The following is a 19,247-nucleotide window of genomic DNA, read 5'->3' on the forward strand; positions in this document are numbered from 1 at the left end:
GCCCTGGGAAGAAGGGGAGGCATCATAGGCATGGCCAGACTTTTTGTCCCTTTTCTTTAGAAAAACTTTCCTTTCCAAGATCCCAGGAGCTGGACAGTCTGGTGCAGCTGAAAACTCAACTGGGTACAGGAAGAGCAGGTGGCTGTAGGAAAATAAAAAGCACTAAGAAGTCCAAAAAGTAAAATCACACTTTCACCAGCCAGCTCAAGAACTGTTTTAAGTAACACTTTGGGGAGGAAATTTGAACCATATTGGTTATTGATGTAATTGTCGTGTTTTAATGGATGGGGATTGTGAGTTTCTATTGAAGGGAAGTACATGGGGTAAGAGGTGCTGGGGTAGTTCATTAGGAATTGACAAATAGAGGAAGACAGGAACTAGAGGGCAAGACCAGGTTGGCCCCTGTGTTCACCACTGAGAAGATTCTGTAGCCCTGCTGGGGGCAGCAACCCTGTAGGCATGGTAAGGTGAGGGCAAAAAGCCATACCAGACCTCTGTCATTCCTCAATTGTCTTTTCCCTCCAGAATCCAATATGGGTGCAATTGACAAATAAAATACAATAGAGATTAGAGGGCAGGACCAAACTGGCCTCTGTACTCACCACCAAGATACACCTACTATGGGCAGCAACCCCATAGGAAGGGTAGATGAGAGTAAAAAGCCATACCAGACCTCTGTGATTCCCTTTGTCTGCTCCAACCAGTTCATGTCACCAGTTCCACCAATCATTGTGCTTAAAAAAAAACCCTGAGATTTTTTTCTCCATTCCCACTGTCCTCACCCACATCAACAGATGCTAGTAGGAGCCATCCAAAATTAAACTTTGACTCAAGAGAAGTAAAAGTAAATCATCAAAATTGAAAATAAAAAAAAAATTGTTCAAGTCAAATGACTTATAGAAAAAGTACAGCAGGGTTTGTTATAGATGAGCAATGCAATGGTTGGCTCTCAGAATTAGAGGATGAATATTATGTGTATGTTAAGAGAAGTTTTATTGATGTATAGTTATGTTATTGTGGTAAGTCCTCCCATAGTCCTACAGACAGTCTGTCGCTGGATAGATAAATCTGGCTATAATAAGAAACCCAATTAGGCTCTTCTAGTTTGATTAAGAGGTCCCTTAGTGAACAATCATAGCACGGATTTAAACTCAAACAGAGACCTCAACCAACCCCTTCCAACCCTAAATGCAGATGTATCATTGGACAGAGAGCTGGGTGGTGTTAAAGCCCAGACCAATCAGTTGTCTAGACCTGGGAATTTTAAACTCCCAATATAAGAAGATTCTGAAGAATAAAACAGGCTGTTTGCCTCATGATCAGGGGACTCGAGTCATGATTTCTGTCTCCAACCTACGACTGCACGTAACAGTGATTGGGGCATTGGGGGAGGGGCTGGCTTGTCACTAGGAGGCGTGGCATGGCAACACCTGACCGCCAATCAAATTGCAAGAAAGCAGTCTCCACCAATGGACAGTGAAGGGAAGTTGACTGACAGGCTTTGGGAGGGGCCAAAGTTGGCTGATGTAACACCAGGAGTATAAAAGGCGGAGCAGCCATTCTGTAGACAAGCACATGGCGGTTCATTTCCATGGTTCCAGTGCTGCTCTTTCTCCTTATTCAGTTTTTTGTTGTCTTTTGTTAAGGTTTAGCAAACCTATGAAATTTTAAAAGTGGGCATCGTTTCTCACACCCCACAAGGTGCTTGTGGCCTGGGGATCACCCCAGGAGGATTCTAAAGAACTCTTGGTCTGTGCCTCCCAACTCCCAGGGGCTTTGTCCTGTCTTCATTTCCATTTCCTTCCTTGTTTCCTCAATTCCGACAGCCCCCAGTTCATGGCTTGGTGATTCTGGAAGCACCTGAGCAGGGAATGGGTTGGGGGGACCCCAGGAAGGGGGGAAAAGGGGGTGCAAGGCCTGCAGGTAATGGATGAGGCTGTGGGGACCCCTGGGCTGGGATGTGTCACACCTGGGACAGGATCTCCCCCTCAGGATGTGTCACCCCCAGAACATGGAGCTCCCCAAGGACAGGACCCCCCTGGATGGACTCTCCAGGATAGAACACACCCCACCCATGCAACACTCAGCACAAATGGCCTCTTCCTTCTGCTGCAGAAGAGAAAAAGTGAAAGTTTTGGGGGGGCACAGCTGGACACCCACAGACCCCACCAGGCCCCCACCTCTCCCTGCACTCCCTGTTGCCCCTCCCTGGGGTTCCCCCAATCCATTTCCTGCTCAGGTGCTGCCTGGGGTCACCGAGCCAGGAAATGGGGGAGTGTGAAATTGAGGGAAAAAGGAAGGAAAAGGAAATGAAGAAAGAAAAAAGCCTCTGGAGGGCAGGGGGGATGCAGACCTAGAGCCCCTCAGAATCCACCTGGGGTGACCTCCTAAAAACCACGAGCACCTTGGGAGGCTTTGCTGGGGCCTGAGTCACCTCGAAATGTGAGGCACTAAAAATGTGAGGGAAGGAACTTTGACGCATGGGCCCATTCAGCCACTGCCCATCCCTGGGACCCCCATTCCTCTGGGAACCCAACCACGGGACCCGCATTCCTGATGTCCCCGTTCCCTGGCACCCCCATCCAGGTGGATGGCAGGACTTCCATTCCCCAGGATCTTCATGGCCCAGGCCTCCCATTCCCAAGGAACCCTCTCCCATTCAATCCATCCCTGGAAGTCCTCCTTCTCCCAGGACCTTGATTCTCCCATGACCCCCCATTCCCACGGAGCCCCCCATTCCACCTCACCCAATCCCTAGGAACCCCATACAATGACCCTAAGCCCCTGGAGCCCATGTTCCCCTAAGACTCCCATCCCTGAGTCCCCCCACCCCTGAGAACCCCATATCCCACAGCCTGTCCCCAGCTTGTGGTCACCCTTCCCCCAACAAAGGGCACCTGCACATGTTGGTAAGACCTGACCTTGCTTCCTTCCCCTTTTGTAAAAGAGCCACCAGCCAGGGGACAGCCGCCCCTGGCAGTGAGTGACAGCCAGCCTGGATGGCCAAGGACACAGAGATGGCCGGGAAGGTGACACTGCTCCTGTGGGGTGAGTGCCCCGACCTGGGTCTGACACCCTGGGGATGGGCCCCAGTGAGGCAGAGACCGGTGGGGAGGGGGCACAGGGGGGATCCAGGGTACCCTGAGGTCCCCAAGGCCAACAGTATCAGTGCATGAGCTGATTAGTGTCATGTGGTGGCTATGGGGACAGGAAAGGGCTAACAGGAACATGGGGACAATAATGGGGGGACAGGAGTGTGGGGAGGAATCATGGTGCTCGTGGGGGTGACCTCTGCCACCACAGAGTGGCCATGGTGTCCCCACTTCTGCCTCAGCATGGGGTGTCTGCCGTGTCTCAGGCCCTTAGTGATCTGTGCCACACAAGCACAGATTGTGGAAAGCCCCCACACTCTGTGCCCCTGTGCCGCTGTCCCCATGGTGCCACCCCCCACCCACCCCTGTCCCTTCTCCCTTCCAGCTCAGACCCTCGGCCTCACTGGTGAGTTCTGAAGCCACATCCCCAGCCCTGCTTTCCCCAGCTCCGTGTTGGCCCTGGCAGGCTGGTGTCCCCTGTCACCCACAGGTGCCCAAACCACCCAGCTCCTGGTGGAGCCCCCCTGGAGGCCGGCGGTGCTGTGGGACCGGGTGACACTGACCTGCCAGGGCTCGGGGACCAGCGGTGACACCACCTGGTACAAGGATGGGCAGCACTGGGGGCAGGAGGGACCCGACAACTTTGTTGTCACTGAGAGTGGCAGCTACACCTGTGACAGACCTGGCACCGGGCTCAGCCCTCCTGTGAGAGTCTTAGATGGTGAGGGGCATTTGGGTTTGCCCAACCTGGGACCTGCAGGGACCCCGAGGGCTCTGGGTTGGCCCCACTCCATGGTCACCTCCTGGTGTGGCCAAAGCCCATCCTCTGGGGATGGGGACATCCCCACACGGGGACATCCCAGTGCATTCCAGTGTTGAGTTGGGGGACTTGGAGATTCCTGGTGTACTGGGAGTGACCCAATGGGGGACCCCATCTGACCCCCTGTGCCCCAGCGATGTGATGGGATCCCCGTGTCCCGCAGGCCCCTTGGTGCTGCAGGTGCCGGCTCGGGCGATGCTGGTGGGGGACACGGTGACACTGCGCTGCCGCTGCCGGCGGGAAATGTCGGTGACCACAGTGCGATTCTACCATGGGGACAAGGAGGTGAGGATGTCTCTCCTTGGGACCGAGCTGTCCCTGTCTCCTCTGCAGCTGCATCACAGTGGCCAATACCACTGCGGGGGCTGGATGAACTCTTGGCTGTCCCTATGGGTACAGTCGGTGCCGGTGACAGTGACAGTGCACGGTGAGCACCCCACAGCCACCACCCTGACACACCCACAGCCCCTCCCCATGGACTCAGGGTCACAAATCCCCCTCCTCTCTCCTTCCCAGAGCTCTTCACGGTGCCGGTGCTGGAGGGTCCCCCCAAGCCCATCGAGGGGTCCCCCCTCAATCTCAGCTGCCTCAGCACCCCCAGCCCCCTGCGGCCCCCAGATCCCCTCCTGCACCTCTACTACTGGGACAGGCAGTTGGTGGGGGGCCTGCAGGGGTCCCCACAGCTCCTGGTGCCCTCTGTGGGGGTCTCCCACTTGGGGAATTACAGCTGCCAGGTGCACTCCGAGGGGTGGCCGTGCAGAAGAGCAGCGCCCGGCTCCACGTCACGGTGCGCAGTGAGTGTGAGGATGGGCATGGGGAGCCCCTACAGCCTCCTTGGGCCCCTGGCCCTATGTGCATAACCCCATCTTTCTCATAAGCATTTTCCATGTCACGTCCATCAATACTCGGGTCCCTTTCCGTGCCCCCCATCCCTCACTGGGTCCCTTCACCCATCCCTGGGTCAAACCCATGCCTCTCTCATCTCCCCCACAGTCCCAAGGCCCCCCATCCCCTTCCTGAGTCTCCACACCCTCCCTGGGATTCCCCCATCTCACTCTAGGTGTCCCCACACAGAACCCCCCATTGTTTGTTGGGGTTCATTTCCAGGCCCCCCCAAGCTGTGCACTGCCTCTTCCTCACTGGCATTCCTCTGCCCCTTGCTGACCTCCCCCGAGTACCTCACTGTCCTCTGGTGTCCCCCCTCCTGAGGGCATCCTGCTCTCGGAGGTGTTGCTGTCATGGCAGCCCCCCAGGGGACAGGTGGCACTGCCCGGTGCTGAGTTGTGTAGTAGCTGTGGGGACAGGTTATTTGTCCTTCACCTGGCACTGGAGGGCTCGGGGACACTGCTGAGCACCAGCCCCCCTCTGGAGCTGCAACACATTGGGGAGGACAATGACAGGAGACACTACCAGTGCTGGATCAGCGACAGAGACACTGTGGCTCATTGTCCCCCTGAATGTCACTGTCCTGTCTGAGGGGGACAATCAGGCTGGGGGTGACCCCACCCAAGGCATCCCCATCTTACCTCACCTGGTGCCAGCCCTCTCTGTGTCCCCACAGTGCCCGTGGCCAATGTCACCATCACCCTCAGTCCTCCTGTACACCAGGTGCACACAGGTGACCCCATGACCCTGCGCTGCTCAGTGCAGGTGGGCTCAGCCCCTGTCACCTTCACCTGGCTGCATGATGGACAGGAGGTGGCCAGAGGTCCTGTTCTGGATCTTGGGGACATTGATGTGGGACATTCGGGCACCTACCAGTGTGTGGCCACCAACCAGCTGGGACAGGACAGGCACCGCGTGTTCCGGGCACTCAGCCCTGAGCTGGCCCTGGAGGTGACCCCTGGCTCACCCTGGGTCACAGGTGGGCTCACAGGGGGTCACTGGGTTGTTCAGGACCCTTGGGGTTCAGGGTGACCCAAATGTGTCTCCGTCTGTCCCCAGCAGTGGCTGTGAATGTCGGCAGGACCCTCCTGTTCCTGGTCCTGCTCCTGGCTGTCATCGGGGGCTGTCACTGCTGGCACCGCCGGGGTGGGTGACAATGGGGGGGGTGGAGGTCCTGGAGTAATGGGAAACCCCCTGAGTGTGGGCAGAGATTGGGCAGCACCCAGGGCCCCTGAGCTGGGGGAAAATTAGCCCACAGTGACCTTGGCTGGGGTCCTGGGGGGTTTGGGGGAATTTGGAGGGTTTTGGTTGGGCTCCAGGGCCAGCTCTCAGTGGGCTTTGAGGAACACTGGAGTAGCACTAGGGACTCCTGGAGGGTTTGGGGAGCTCTTGGAGGGCTGTGCCGGGACGTCTGGGGATCTTTCTTGCATCCTGTGGGAGTTTGGGGGGTGTTCGTCCCTGCCAGGCTTGGGGTTCTGGGGGCTCAGAGGGTCAGGGACACTGCAAAGGTTTGGGGGCACTGTGGTGGTGCAGAAATTCTGGGAGTTCAGGGGTACTTGGAATACCCAGGGGGAATCAGGGGTCCAGTGGGAATCAGGCCTCCAGTGTGGATTTGGGGGTCCCGTGGGTGGTTGGAGCTGCTGAGGTCCCAGGAAGGTTCAGGGGTCCCAAGGTCCCCCCAGTCACCCCCTCCCCTTTTCCTTGCAGCCACCATGAAGCCCCAGGACAGGTGAGTGAGGGGCTCCAGCCGGGACTCCCCTCTTCCCCTCCCCAGACACCCCTCAGACCCCGCTTTATCCCCACAGGACCCCCCGTGGGCACTGAGCAGGCAGGGGCTGAGTACAGGGGGGGACAAGGACACATCACCCACGGGTGTCACCCCCCACCCAGGTCCACACAACTGGTGTCACTCTCAGGGCCTCCACTGGTGTCCCCTGGCCCTGCCCCACTTCGGGATCCACAAGTGACCTACGCGGAGCTGCCGGGACCCCACAGGCAACAGCGGGACCCCAGTAACATCTACGGGAATGTGCTGTGATACTGGGGACACTGGGGGCACTGGAGGTCCCTGCCCAAGGCCACCCCCCATGTGTGTCCCCCCCCAGCTCCTGTGGGTGCCCACCGTGCCCGGGGGGGGCCACGAGTGGGGGGTCCCATGTGGGGCTGCCCAGAGCTCCCCGTTCCAGAGCTCCCAGTGCTCCCAGTACCCCCAGGGGCTCCCCATTCCCTCCCCCAGTGCCAAGGGGCACAGGACCCTTGTCCCTCCCATGGCACCCAAAACGCAGCTTTTTGATTAAACCGGGAGAAATGGTTTTTGTTTGTTCAGCTGTGCCAGATCAGCTCGGACGGAGGAGGGTCCCGGTCAGGTTGTTGAGCAGATCCGTGTGGGATTTGCAGGATTTTTGGGGCTCTCTCAGTCCCTTGGGGACAGGGACAAAATGATCAACTGGGGCATTTCCGGACTGGTTCCCTCGCAGCTGCCCCGCACAGGGGAAGGAGCTGCCGCTCCCTGTTTGTCCCCTCTGGGTGACACCGGCCACGTGTTATGAATAAAAATGGGCGGAGAAAATATTAATCTCCTTAAAACGCCTTTATTGATCAGCTCTTTCAATATTTGCTCGAGGGGTTTTTGGCTGCCCGTGCGCCATGAAGGAGGAGGGTCTTTTTCAGCTCTGCTGCAGGCAGTTCAACAGAGTTGGAGAACTCGCCCTCGCTGGGAGCAACTCCAGAGTTCTGAGTTTCCTTTGTTTTCTCCGGGGGTCTCATCTCTGGTTTGGTCTTTTTAACTTACAGCTAGTAAGCAAAACCAGAGAAATTAGCTCTTTCGATACTTCAGGGTCTACACGGCTTAGAATTGGTTCTTATGCGTTTCAATTTTGCTTGGTTTTTATTTTATAAGGGTTTTTTGGTGTTAAACTGTATCCTGAGATGCACCTGGAGTTCTTTATTTGCATGCAGGATCAGCCGGGGCAGGCGGCTGGAGGCTCTAATGACCGCGTGGCAGTTTTGCCGCAGTTATGGCGTTTCGGGGGTCTCACGCTGCCTCACAGCGGCGGCAATGTTTGTGGGGGTTCGGGCCGGTTCTTGTGAGGTGGGGGGTGGAACGTGGCGGGTGTGTGTTTCTTTCTTTTGGAACGGGGCGGCGGTCCGGCGGGCTCGGGGACGCGCCATCCAGCAGCGGCAGCTGGCCGCGGGCGGGCTAAGCCACATGCGGGCTTTGGGGGGGGGCGGCCGGGGTCTCTTGTGCCGGGCAGCCGACTGCTTTGCGGCTGGAGCCGCGTTGAGGCGGGCGGCTCTGCGGGCTCTGGGTTCCCCCGCGCCGGTTTTCGGGCTGCGGACGGGGCTGGGAGGGGCGGCCGGTTCTTATCTCTCCCGCTCCGGCGGCGGCGGCCATGGCTGCTCCGCTGGTCTCTTTCGCTCTGTCGTTGGGGGTGGGGGGGAACGCGGTGCCGGGCTTCTTTGAATGGAGCTCTTTTTGTTTTTAAGGTGGTCTGGGAGGAGGTGCCACGGAGGTGGCTTTTCACTGTTACATTACAGGATAAACATTTTAAATTTCATTTTTATCACAAGGGCTCGGGGACCTGCGGCGGTGCCGCCCCGTGGCTACGGGCACCGATCCCGCAGCTGCCGAGCCCCTCGGGCCGAGCCCAGCTCAGCCCATCCCCGGCCCAGCCCTGCCCGGTGCCCCCCAGTGCCCAAAGCCCCGCACCCGGCGCTCCCCGAGCGGCGTCTGAGCCCCGGAGCTGCTGCGGAGCCTCCGCCGGGCCCGGCCCTGGGGCGGGCGGGGGGCGCCGGGAGGGAGGTGCCGGGAGGGCCGAGGGGACCAGGGAGCCCGGGGAGGAGCCCCCGGCACTGCGGGAGCCGAGTCCTGCCCTCGGGTCACTGTCGCACGGCGCGGCTGCCATCGCGCTGCCGGGGCCGGGACTGTCCCGGGCTGCGGGCACCGACGGTGGCCCTGTGTCCCCAGCGGCTGTGACAGCGTGTCCGAGGCCACTGTCGCCGTGTGTCGGGACCGGCTGTTGCCGTGGCAACGGGACCGACAGCTCCGGGCACTGACGGGGCGCCCCGGGACAGGCGGGGGGAGCGGGGAGGGGCTGGGGCCGCCCAGTGTTGGGAAGGGCAAATCCAAGGGATGGCAGAGATGGAATTGCGGCAGCCGAGAGGAGCCCGAGGCTGCGGGAGGAACAGCCCTGCAGGGAGGAGGGAGGGGCACGAGGGGCTCCGGAGATTCCCCGGCAGCCCGTGGGGGTCCCCGGGGAGCAGAGACCCCCCTGCAGCCCTGCAGGAGCCCCCGGCCGAGCAGGGGATGCCCGAAGGGGGCTGTGAGCCGGTAGAAAGTTTCCGCTGGAGCCTTTCCCAAGAGCGGAAGGGGTTTTTTCAGACGTGTTTCACTTCTCCTTTTTGAGCTCTGAAGTGAGGAATGATAAATTCAATTCATTTCCTCAAGTCGAGTCCGTTTTGGCCGTGACGGCGCTCAGGGACAGAGCCCTCCCTGCCCTTCTCCCAGGACAGGACACCACCAGATGGGATGTGCCACCCCCAGGATGTGTCACCCCCAGAACAGGGACACCCCTGAACAGGGACAGGACCCCCTGGATTTGCCCCCCAAGAACAGAACCCGCCCCTCCCTGTCTGACTCAGCACAAACGGCCTCTTCCTTCTGCTGCAGGAGAAAGTTAAAGTGCGGGGGGGCACAGCCGGACACCCACAGCCCCCAAATCTCTCCACCTCTCCTACAGCCCCTGCACCCCCTTTTCCCCTCTTCAGGGTCCCCTGAACCCAGTACCTGCTCAGGAGCTCCCCAGGATCACCGAGCAGGGAAAAGGGGAGTTGTGAATGTGACAAAAAAAAGGAAGGAAATGAAAAGAGGAAAAAATCTCTGGGGTTTGGGGGGGGCACAGATCCAGAGCCCTTGGAATCCACCCGGGGTGGCTCCCAGCAAACCACAAGCACACTGGGGGGCAGCTCTGGGCCCTGGGTCACCCCAAAATTTGAAGCACCCAGGGGAGGAGCTATGAACCCTGGGCCCACCCAGCCACTGCCCATCCCTGGGACCCCCATTCCCCTGGGACCCCAACCATGGGACCCCCATTCCTTCGGCCCCTCCTCCTTGGAATCCCCACCCTAGGACTGCCATTCCCCAGGACCTCCATTCCCCGGGTGTTACCCCATGCCTTTAGAGGGGCAACACGTTGAGACATGGGAGTGGACCTTCACAGAGGACAGCAGGCAGCAGCTTGGTGAATCATGGAAAGCTCTTTATTATCTGACTCCAATAGGCTTATATACATTTTGTACAGAGGGCCAAGATTGGCCCAAAGAGGTTACAACCTCCTGACTCCATTGGTCAATATGACCATCAGTCAAGTTCTCTCTCAGAGAACAAGAATGCAAAACATAGAGATAAATTCTAAGAATACTTATTGTTTACATGAAGCAGCGTGAGAAACTGCTGCAAAGACTCAAACACTTGAAACCAAAAAATTCAGGGATGACATCCGGGACCCCATCCTGGTAATTCCAGCCCCTGGGACCTTGTTTGCCCTGGGACCTTGATTCCCCCAGGGCACCAACCCTTGGCTCCTTACAGCCCCCAGCCTTCAAATACTGGAAACACGGTGTCCCCACCAGGTCCCCGCCATGTCCCACCATCCCCCACCATCACCCACAAGTCCCACAATGTCCCCACTATGCCCACAGTCTGTTCCCACTCTGCCCCCACCAAGGGCCACCTACATGTGGGGACAAGATGTGACCTCGCTTCCTTCCTCTTCGTCCGAAGAGCCGCCACCCAGGGGACCGGTGGCCACAGCAGCGAGTGACAGCCAGTCCACATGGCTGGGGACACGGGGATGGCCGGGAAGGTGGTGCTGCTCCTGTGGGGTGAGTGCCCCAGGCACGGGCCTGACATCCTGGGGATGGGCCCTGGTGAGGTAGAGACTGGTGGGGAGGGGGCACAGGGGGGCTACAGGGTTGCCTGAGATCCCCAAGGCCAGCAGAGCCAGTGCAATGAGGTGACCGGGGTCATGGAATAGCCGTGGGGGCAGGAAAAGGGTGACAGGAACAGGGGAACTGGTCTCTGGGGACAGGAAAGGGGGATCAGGAGAGGAGGGACAGGAATGTGGGAAGAGGCATTGATTTATTAAAAAACTATGGACATTGATCTAATACCAATATCCAACTATGACGGACAAAGACTCTCTAACAGTTTAAAGTTAGAAAGTGTATGTTTATTACGACGCCGGGCAGCGTGAGGATAGCTCCCAGAAACACACGTGCAATTTACAGATCATCACAGGGTCTTTTTATCTACAGGAGTATTGAATACACAAACTACAAATGCATATTCATAGCTCTGATACCTCCCATTCCCCGCTTCGTATGGTAATTAGCCCAAAAAGCCATCAAGCATGCCTAGTTTGTTCTTTGAAATGGGTCGGTGGTCTTTTTAATGGGGTGGGGTCCCAAAATGATGAAGTAAGATTGTCTTCCTCAGCTCTGACTTTTTAACCTTTAGTGTTTGTGACAGTTAAATCCTGTTTTTCCCAGGACTGTTTGATTTATGATTGTATTGTGTTCATAGGGTCTATTGATTATTCAGGATGCAGAAGCCCTAGTTTGACAGTTCTCATGATTTATCAGTTCCTTATCAGTTCCTTCAGTCTGGCTTCTGTTAGCAAAAGGGAAGTCCCAGCTACATTATCTCAGCACTATCTATTTTGACTACAGTCTTCAATGCCTCAGCATCATGAGGCTGGGGCAGCAGTGGGGACAGGAACAGGGAGACAAAGATGTAGGGACAGGGACAAGGGGACAAGTCACATATGGATGGGCCATGGGGACAGGTGCCATCAGAATGGGACCATGGGGACAGGGCCACGGGGTTGGGGGTGTGGTGCTGGTGGGTGGGAGTGACCTGTGCCAGCACGGGGTGGCCGTGGTGTCCCCATGCCTGGGGTATCCACACTGTCCCTTGTCCTGCCTGGGCCCGGGGCGACCGCAGAGTTCTCATCCCTGACAGATCTGTGGCACTCCAGTGTCTGATGGGGACAGGTCGAGGACAGCCCCACACTCCACCCCCAAGTGCCGCTGTCCCTGCAGTGCCACCCCCACCCAGCCCTGTCCCTTCTCCTTTCCAGCCCAGACCCTTGGCCTTGTCAGTGAGACCTTGGGGGATGCCACGTCCCCACTCCACTGTCCCCAGCCCCACAGTGGTGATGCCTTAAGTTTTAGCTTTCATGTTTTTCAGATTCTGTGCTGCCAGGGGGTGTAGTTCTGAGTCTCATATTAAGTGTCAGTAAGCTCTCCTCACAGAACAGGTAGACAAAACAGATTTTTTTCTGCTGGAGACCAAGGACTACGGTCACAAGTTTTCAGGCCCAAAAACACAAACAATGGTGGACTGAAGAGAGAAAACAATGGTGATGGGACTTCATAGCCTGAAGCAGTAATTGGTCAATTAACACCAATATGCAAATGAACCAAAACATACAAAAGTGTGAGACCTCGTGACTGATTGGTCGTGCAATTTTTTGACCACTTTGGGATCTACCTTGGGTGTAGCCCAGGCCAGGCTCCTGTACTGCCCAAGGTGTATCCTTTAATGCCTTTAAATAAATATCTACTTTATTCTCTCAGCTCTGTCTAGTCTCTGTTCCAGTTCAACCCTCCCAAGGTATCAGTGAGCCTGGCAGGCTGGTGTCCCCTGTCACCCGCAGGTGCCCAGACCACCCAGCTCCTGGTGGAGCCCCCCTGGACACCAGCGGTGCTGTGGGACTGGGTGACACTGACCTGCCAGGGCTTGGGGACCACCGGTGCCACCACCTGGTACAAGGATGGGCAGCGCTGGGGGCAGAAGGGATCTGACCACTTCACCATCACCAGGAGTGGTACCCTACACATGTGACAGAGCTGTCAGTGGGCTCAGCCCCCCATGAGATTCTCAGGCAGAAAGGGGGTTTTGTGTCCCCAGCCTTGCAGCTGCGCGACCCCAAGGGCTCTGTGTGGGTTCCACTCCATAGGTCACCTTCTGGTGTGACCAGTGCCCATTTCTTGCACCAGGGGACATTCTAGAACATCCCGGTGCAAGGTGACCCCTGTGTTGGTATTGGTGACCCCAGGTGCTGCTGGTGCTGCAGGCGCCGGTGCAGCCGTTGCTGGAGGGAGACATGGTGACACTGCCAGGGCTCAGAGGACAACTTGGTCACCTTGGTGTCATTCTACTGTGAGGAGAAGAAACTGGGGGGAGCTCCATGATGGCACTGAGCTGTCCCTGTCCCCTCTGCAGCTGCACCACAGTTGCCACTACTGCTGTGGCAGTGGGGTGAAATCCTGGGTCTCAGGGAGGTCGTGCGAGTTGGCGTCGGTGACAGTGACAGTGCACAGTGAGCACCTCACAGCTGCCACTCCTACAACTCCACAGCCCCTCCCCAGGAACTCAGAGTCACAAATCCCCCTCCCCTCTCCTTCCCAGAGCTCTTCACAGTGCCGGTGCTGGAGGGTCACTCCGAGACCATCAAGGGGTTCCCCCTCAATCTCAGCTGCCTCAGCACCTCCAGCACCCTGCAGCCCCCAGCCCCCGTCCTGCACCTCTTCTACCGGGATGGGCAGTTGGTGGGGGGCCCGCAGGGGTCCCTGCAGCTCCTGGTGCCCTCTGTGGGGGTCTCCCACTCGGGGAATTACAGCTGCCAGGTGCACTCCGAGGGGGTAGCCGTGCAGAAGAGCAGCACCCGGCTCTGTGTGACGGTGCGTAGTGAGTGCGGGGATGGGCACGGGGAGCCCCCACAGCTTCCTTTGGTCCCCCTGCCCTGCCTGGGGTCCCCATCCCTCTCTGGCATCCCACATCTCAGTTCCCTGCTGTCTTTTCATCTTCTTTTGTTGCCTGGGTCCTTCAAAACCCACTCTCTCATGTCACCCTAATCCCTCTCTGGGGTCCCTGCACCCATCTTTGGGTGCCCTTCTTTCTCCCCGAGGTCCTCTCTATCCTCCTGCTAAGCCACCACTGGAGAGTCTTAAATGATGAGGGGTGTTTGAGTGTCCCCATTGTTGTACCTGTGGGACCCTGAAAGCTCTGGGTGGGCTCCGCTCCACGGGTCACCCCCTGGTGTGACCAGAGCCTTTCCCCTGCTCACAGGGACATCCCAGAGCATCCCAGAGCATCCCAGTGCAGGGGGACTCTGCGGAATTGGGAACCCCTGGCGTGTTGGGTGTGACCCAGTGGGGGGGTGCCAGTGCCATTGGGGTACCCCAGGCCAGAGCAGAGCCGTGTTTCCATGGACATGTGAGGGCTGGGGGGGGGGGGCGGGTGGGGGGGTGGTGGTCCGGAGTGATGGCAGTGGTGTCCAGTGAGAGGGGATAGGGACCAGGAATGGGACTGGGACTGGAGCTGGGAATGGGAACAGGGACAGGGAATAGTACTGGAGGTACATAACTGTGACCAAGAATGGCACCAGGTATGGGAATATGGGAACGGGAAAAGAAATATGGAAACAGCAACCGGAGAGAGAATATGGGATGGGGATTAGTGTTCAAAATGTTGCAGTGAAACCCATTCGGGACTGGGAGCTCTGCAGCTGGGCCTCCCCTGGGCTGCTGCGGCCCAGGGCCCAAAGGCTGGAGCTGCAGCCTTGCTCCTGTCCCAAGAACAGCAGCCTCCAGCAGGCCCGTGTCCTCTCCCTGTCCCCAGCATGAGGGAGGGCTCTGAGGCACAGCGGGTGCTGGCAGGAGGGGCTGCTCTGGCCAGCTGGGGGCCTCTGAGAAATGGCCAAAGCCTTGTGCTCTCTGCAGCCGGCCAAGGACAGCAGCTGGGCTGAAGGGTTTGTGTGCCACAGGCAGCCTGAGCTGTGGAGCCCTCAGGGCCCCGTGTGAGAGGCGGCCCTGGGGAATGGTACTGGGAATGGGGACTGGGACAGGCAATGGGGACAGGGACTGGGAATGTTGACAGGGACCAGGTATGGGGAACAGGAAAGGGGACAGGGATGGGGAATGTGGGACAAAGACCAGGAATGGGGCCGGGAATATGGGAGAGGGACCTGCAATGGGACCTGGAATTAGGAATATGGAAGTGGGGTAGGGAATATGGAAACAGCAATCGGACAGAGAATACGGGATGGGGAATACGAAGATGGGAAGGAAAACTGGAATATGGCAACGGGACTGAGAATACAGGAATAGAACAGAATATAGCAATGGAAATGCAGGCCTCACATCAGGCCTGGCAACGGCACTGGGAATACGAGAATGGGAACAAAACAGGGAATGTGGGACTGGGAATATGGGAACGGCAACCAGACAGAGAATACAGCACAGGGACAGGGAATGAGACCGGGAATGGGATCTGGATTGGGATGGAAGCAGGATGAGACCAGGAGTGGAGTGACACAGGAATGGGAAAGGGGCAAAGGGGGTGAGTGACAGCAGGGAGAGGGGGATCCTGGACAGGGGACACTGGGATCTGGGACAGGGGGACATGGGGACAGTTCCAGGGCAGGGGGTCCTTGATCAGCTGCCCCAGAACTTCCACCAGGGTCTCCCAGCACAGCTGAAGCCAGTCAGCCTGGGGTGCCCAAGGCCCTGAGCAACCCCCAAGTCCCTGCCAGGAACCCTCAACTCCCTCTCACCCAGCATCCCTCACATCCCCTGGAAGATCCCACCATGTTTCCCATCCTTGTCTTAGTTCAGCTTCTTTATTTTTACCCTGGTGTTGGGTGTTTTGAAAGGCAAAGAGGAATGAAAAGGAAATCCAGGCCACGGAGAGCCAGAAGGATGTGGAGCCCCCAGCCAGGTGTCTTCCCAACACGGATCACCAGCACCAGGGATCACCAGGGCTGTGCCCACCGGGAGTCACTGGGGATCATCCAGTGTGGATCCTGCCATGGGGGATGGAGCTGGAGCAGACACGAAGCTCTTCCCGCACTCGGGCCAGTCACAGGGCTGCTGTTGGTGGCTCAGTTGGTGTTGGGTCAAGTTAGAGATGTCTGAGAAGCTCTTCCCACAGTGTGGACACTCGTAGGGCCTCTCCCCAGTGTGGTTCTTCTGGTGTCTGATCAGGTTGGATCTCTGCCTGAAGCTCTTCCCACACTCCCCACACTCATAGGGCCTCTCCCCAGTGTGGATGTGCCGGTGGGTGATGAGGGTGGAGTTGTGCTTGAATCCCGTCCCGCAGTCGGGGCAGCGGAAGGGCCTCTCATCCGTGTGAATCCGCTGGTGTGTGAGGAGATTGGAGCTGGTCGAAAACCTCTTCCCGCATTGATCACACTCGTAGGGCCTCTCCCTGGTGTGGCTCCTCTGGTGTTGGATCAGGTGGGAGCTCGTCCTGAAGCTCTTCCCACACTCCCCACACTCATAGGGCCGTTCCCCCATGTGGCTCCTCTGGTGGACCATCAGGTGGGAGCTCCGTCTGAAGCTCTTTCCACACCCCCCACATTCGTAGGGCCGTTCCCCCGCGTGGATTCCCCAGTGGAGGATCAGGGAGGATCTCTGGCTGAAGCTCTTCTCACACTCCCCACACTTGTAGGGCCTCTCCCCGGTGTGGATGCGCCGGTGGGTGACGAGGGTGGAGTTGTGCTTGAATCCCATCCCGCAGTCGGGGCAGCGGAAGGGCCTCTCATCCGTGTGAATCCGCTGGTGCAGGAGGAGATTGGAGTCGGTCTGAAACCTCTTCCTGCACTGATCACACTCGTAGGGCCTCTCCCCAGTGTGGACTCTCCAGTGGCGGATCAGTTTGGATCTCTGCCTGAAGCTCTTCTCACATTTCGAGCACTTGTGGGGCTTTTCCCCGTTGTGAAGCTGCTCAGGGACCCCCAGCTCCAGGCTCCAGCTGCATCTCTGGCCGCCTCCCCAGCCCAGGGTGTGTCTTTCCTCCTCGGATCGCTGTGATGTGCCTTTGCAGCCCCTCCTCGTGGGGGATCTCTGGAGCTTTTCCTCCCCATTGGATTCCTGTGCCGTGGAGCTGCTAAAAACGGTCTCTTCCACGAGGTTCTGCCGCGGGGAACTGTCCTCCCTGGGCTCCATCCTCAGCTCAGTGTCTGGGGAAGAAGGACAAGGAGAGGATGGGATTTGCCTCCGTTCCACAGGGAAGGGGAAGGAGACCCCCCTCAGTGCTGAGGCAGGACGGCGTCGGCAGCAGAGTTGTCCTGCAGCCGGGGCCAGGCTGGGCGGGGAGATGGAGCAGGAGAGGGGGAAAGGGGCACTGACTTCCTCCTCACCTGCCTGGGGCTCCCGGGCCATCTTCCTCTTCCTCCCGGCCTCCTCCTCCTCCATCGGGCCAAGGTTTGGGAACGGGAAATCCTGGTTTGGAGGGGAAAACAAGGGCTGAGCGCGTTGGGTTTGACGATTCCGCCGCCCAAGTGCAGCTGGAGAAGTCAGCGCCCCTTTCAGCCTGGGGGGGCCCGGACCCCGCTCATCTCCAGGCTCCCCCACCCCTCCAGGCTGCCGGGGGTCCCCCGGCTCCGGGATCGCCCCTCTGCGCCCTCCCCGCTCCGGGGCTCCCGGGTTCCCCCCCGGCTCTCCCGGGGGTCCCAAACCCGACACGGCCCCTCTGCCGCCGCTACCGGGCGATGGCCACGTGGGATCCCCCCAGATCCCTCCAGGGGCATGTCCGGCTCGGCTTTGGCTCCTGCAAGATCCAAACATCCCCTGCCGCGCAAAAACCCTCCCGGAGACCTTCCCCAGATGGATTTGGGGTGAGCTCCCGCTCCCCGCTCACCTGCGGCTTACGGCGGGGAAACTTTGTCGCGCTCCTCCTCCTCCTCCTCCTCTGTCCCTCCTGTTCCTGCTGCTCCTCCTCCTGCCGCTCCTGCCTTCCCTCGTCCTCCTCCTCTCTCCCTCCTCTTCCTCCCGCTCCTCCTCCGCTCCCAGCCCGGCCCGGGCGGTGCCGACACCCAGAAGCTGCCGCGCTCTGCCCTGGGGGAGTTCCAAAGCGGCCCCGGCCCCGCGGCCCCGGGAGCGATCCTGGGAGCACCGGGAGCGATCCTGAGAGCGGCGGGAAGGAATTGGGAGCGCTTTCCCTCCCAGTATCGCTCTGACCGGGAGCGCCGGGAGGGAACTGGGAGGAAACAGCGCCCCCACGCGGCTGCAGCCGGCGAGGGGCGGGGCCAAAGCAGAGGCGTGGTTATGCAAATACGGGAGCGATCACGGGCTGTGATTGGTGGGCGGGAGCAGCGCGGGGTTTCCCTGGTCGTGTGAGGGCCGGGGGCGGGGCGGAGTGATGGCGGCGGCGTCAGGTGGGAGGGGAGCGGGAATGGGGACAGGGACCGGGAATGGGGACAGGGACCGGGAATGGGGACAGGGAATGGGGACAGGGACCGGGAATGGGGACTGGGAGTGGGGACAGGGACCGGGAATGGTACTGCAGATACAGAACAGGGACCGAGAATGGGACCGAGGATGCGAATATGGGAACGGGACAGGGAATAAGGAAACAGCAGCCGGAGAGAGAATATGGGATGAGGATTAGGGAGATGGGACCGGGATCGGAAACGGGAATACAGGAACTGGACTGGGAACTGCTAAATCGGAACGGGACAGGGAATAGAGAAATGAAAATGTGGGACTGGCAACGGCACTGGGAATACGGGAATGGGAACAGGGCAGGGAGTATGGGACTGGGAATAGGGGAATGACAGCCAGACAGAGAATACGGGACAGGAACAGCGAATGAGACCGGGAATGGGATCTGGATTGGGATCAGAGCAGGATGGGACTGGGAGTGGGGAGACACAGGAATGGGCAAGGGGCAAAGGGGGTGACAGTGGGGACAGAGGGATCCTGGACAGGGGACACTGGGAACCGGGAAGGGGAGACGTGGGGACAGTTCCAGGGCAGGGGGTCCTTGATCAGCTGCCCCAGAACTTCCACCAGGGTCTCCCAGTGCAGGTGGAGCAGCTTGGCCTGGGGTGCCCAAAGCCCTGAGCAATCCCCAAGTCCCTGCCAGGAACCCTCAACTCCCTCACACCACCATGCCCCACATCCCCTGGAAGATCCCACCATGTTTCCCATCCTTGTCTTAGTTCAGCTTCTTTATTTTTACCTGGTGTTGGGTGTTTGAAAGGACAAAGAGAAATGAAAAGAAAATCCAGGCCACGGGGATCCAGGAGGATGTGGAGCCCCAGCCAGGTGTCTTCTCAACATGGATCACGGGGGCTGTGCCTACTGGGGGTCACTGGGGATCATCCAGTCTGGATCCTGCCATGGGGGATGGAGCTGGAGCAGCACACAAAGCTCTTCCTGCACTTGGGCACTCGCAGGGTGTCGCTTAGTGGCACCTCTATTGGTGTTGGGTCAATTTAGAGCTGTCTGAGAAGCTCCCTGTGTCCCTTAGCCCTGCCTGGGGCCCCCCATTACTGCCAGGGTCCCCCAATCCTTGTGGCAGGTCCCCCATCCATTTCCAGGTCTGTCACCAGATCCCCCAGCCCTGTGTGGGTACCCCCATCTTTCCTGTAACATTTTTC

At 58.7% G+C, this 19,247-nt stretch overlaps 2 protein-coding genes across 2 annotated transcripts in view; one reads left to right on the forward strand and one right to left on the reverse strand.

The window, feature by feature from the left end:
* Nucleotides 1–459: 459 nt before the first annotated feature.
* The window catches only part of LOC310919502 (low affinity immunoglobulin gamma Fc region receptor III-like), a gene marked incomplete at both ends in the record, with an annotated part of 346,992 nt that continues 328,204 nt past the window's right edge, over nucleotides 460–19,247 (forward strand). The window contains 3 exons of the mRNA XM_083878868.1: nucleotides 460–467; nucleotides 3,524–3,813; nucleotides 4,076–4,339. Of these exons, the coding sequence (XP_083734994.1) occupies nucleotides 460–467; nucleotides 3,524–3,813; nucleotides 4,076–4,339 (562 nt within the window). The remainder of the gene's footprint in view (nucleotides 468–3,523; nucleotides 3,814–4,075; nucleotides 4,340–19,247) is intronic.
* Nucleotides 15,478–17,882, reverse strand: LOC310919532 (uncharacterized protein). Its single transcript, XM_083878905.1, has 3 exons — nucleotides 17,504–17,882; nucleotides 17,004–17,085; nucleotides 15,478–16,823 (listed from the first exon to the last, which is right to left on the reverse strand). Exons 2-3 carry the CDS (start codon nucleotides 17,056–17,058, stop codon nucleotides 15,640–15,642), a joined length of 1,239 nt encoding a protein of 412 aa, XP_083735031.1. The 5' UTR covers nucleotides 17,059–17,085; nucleotides 17,504–17,882; the 3' UTR covers nucleotides 15,478–15,639.

This window comes from Zosterops lateralis (assembly GCF_965231275.1).
Source record: "Zosterops lateralis genome assembly, chromosome: 27".
Taxonomy (NCBI): domain Eukaryota; kingdom Metazoa; phylum Chordata; class Aves; order Passeriformes; family Zosteropidae; genus Zosterops; species Zosterops lateralis.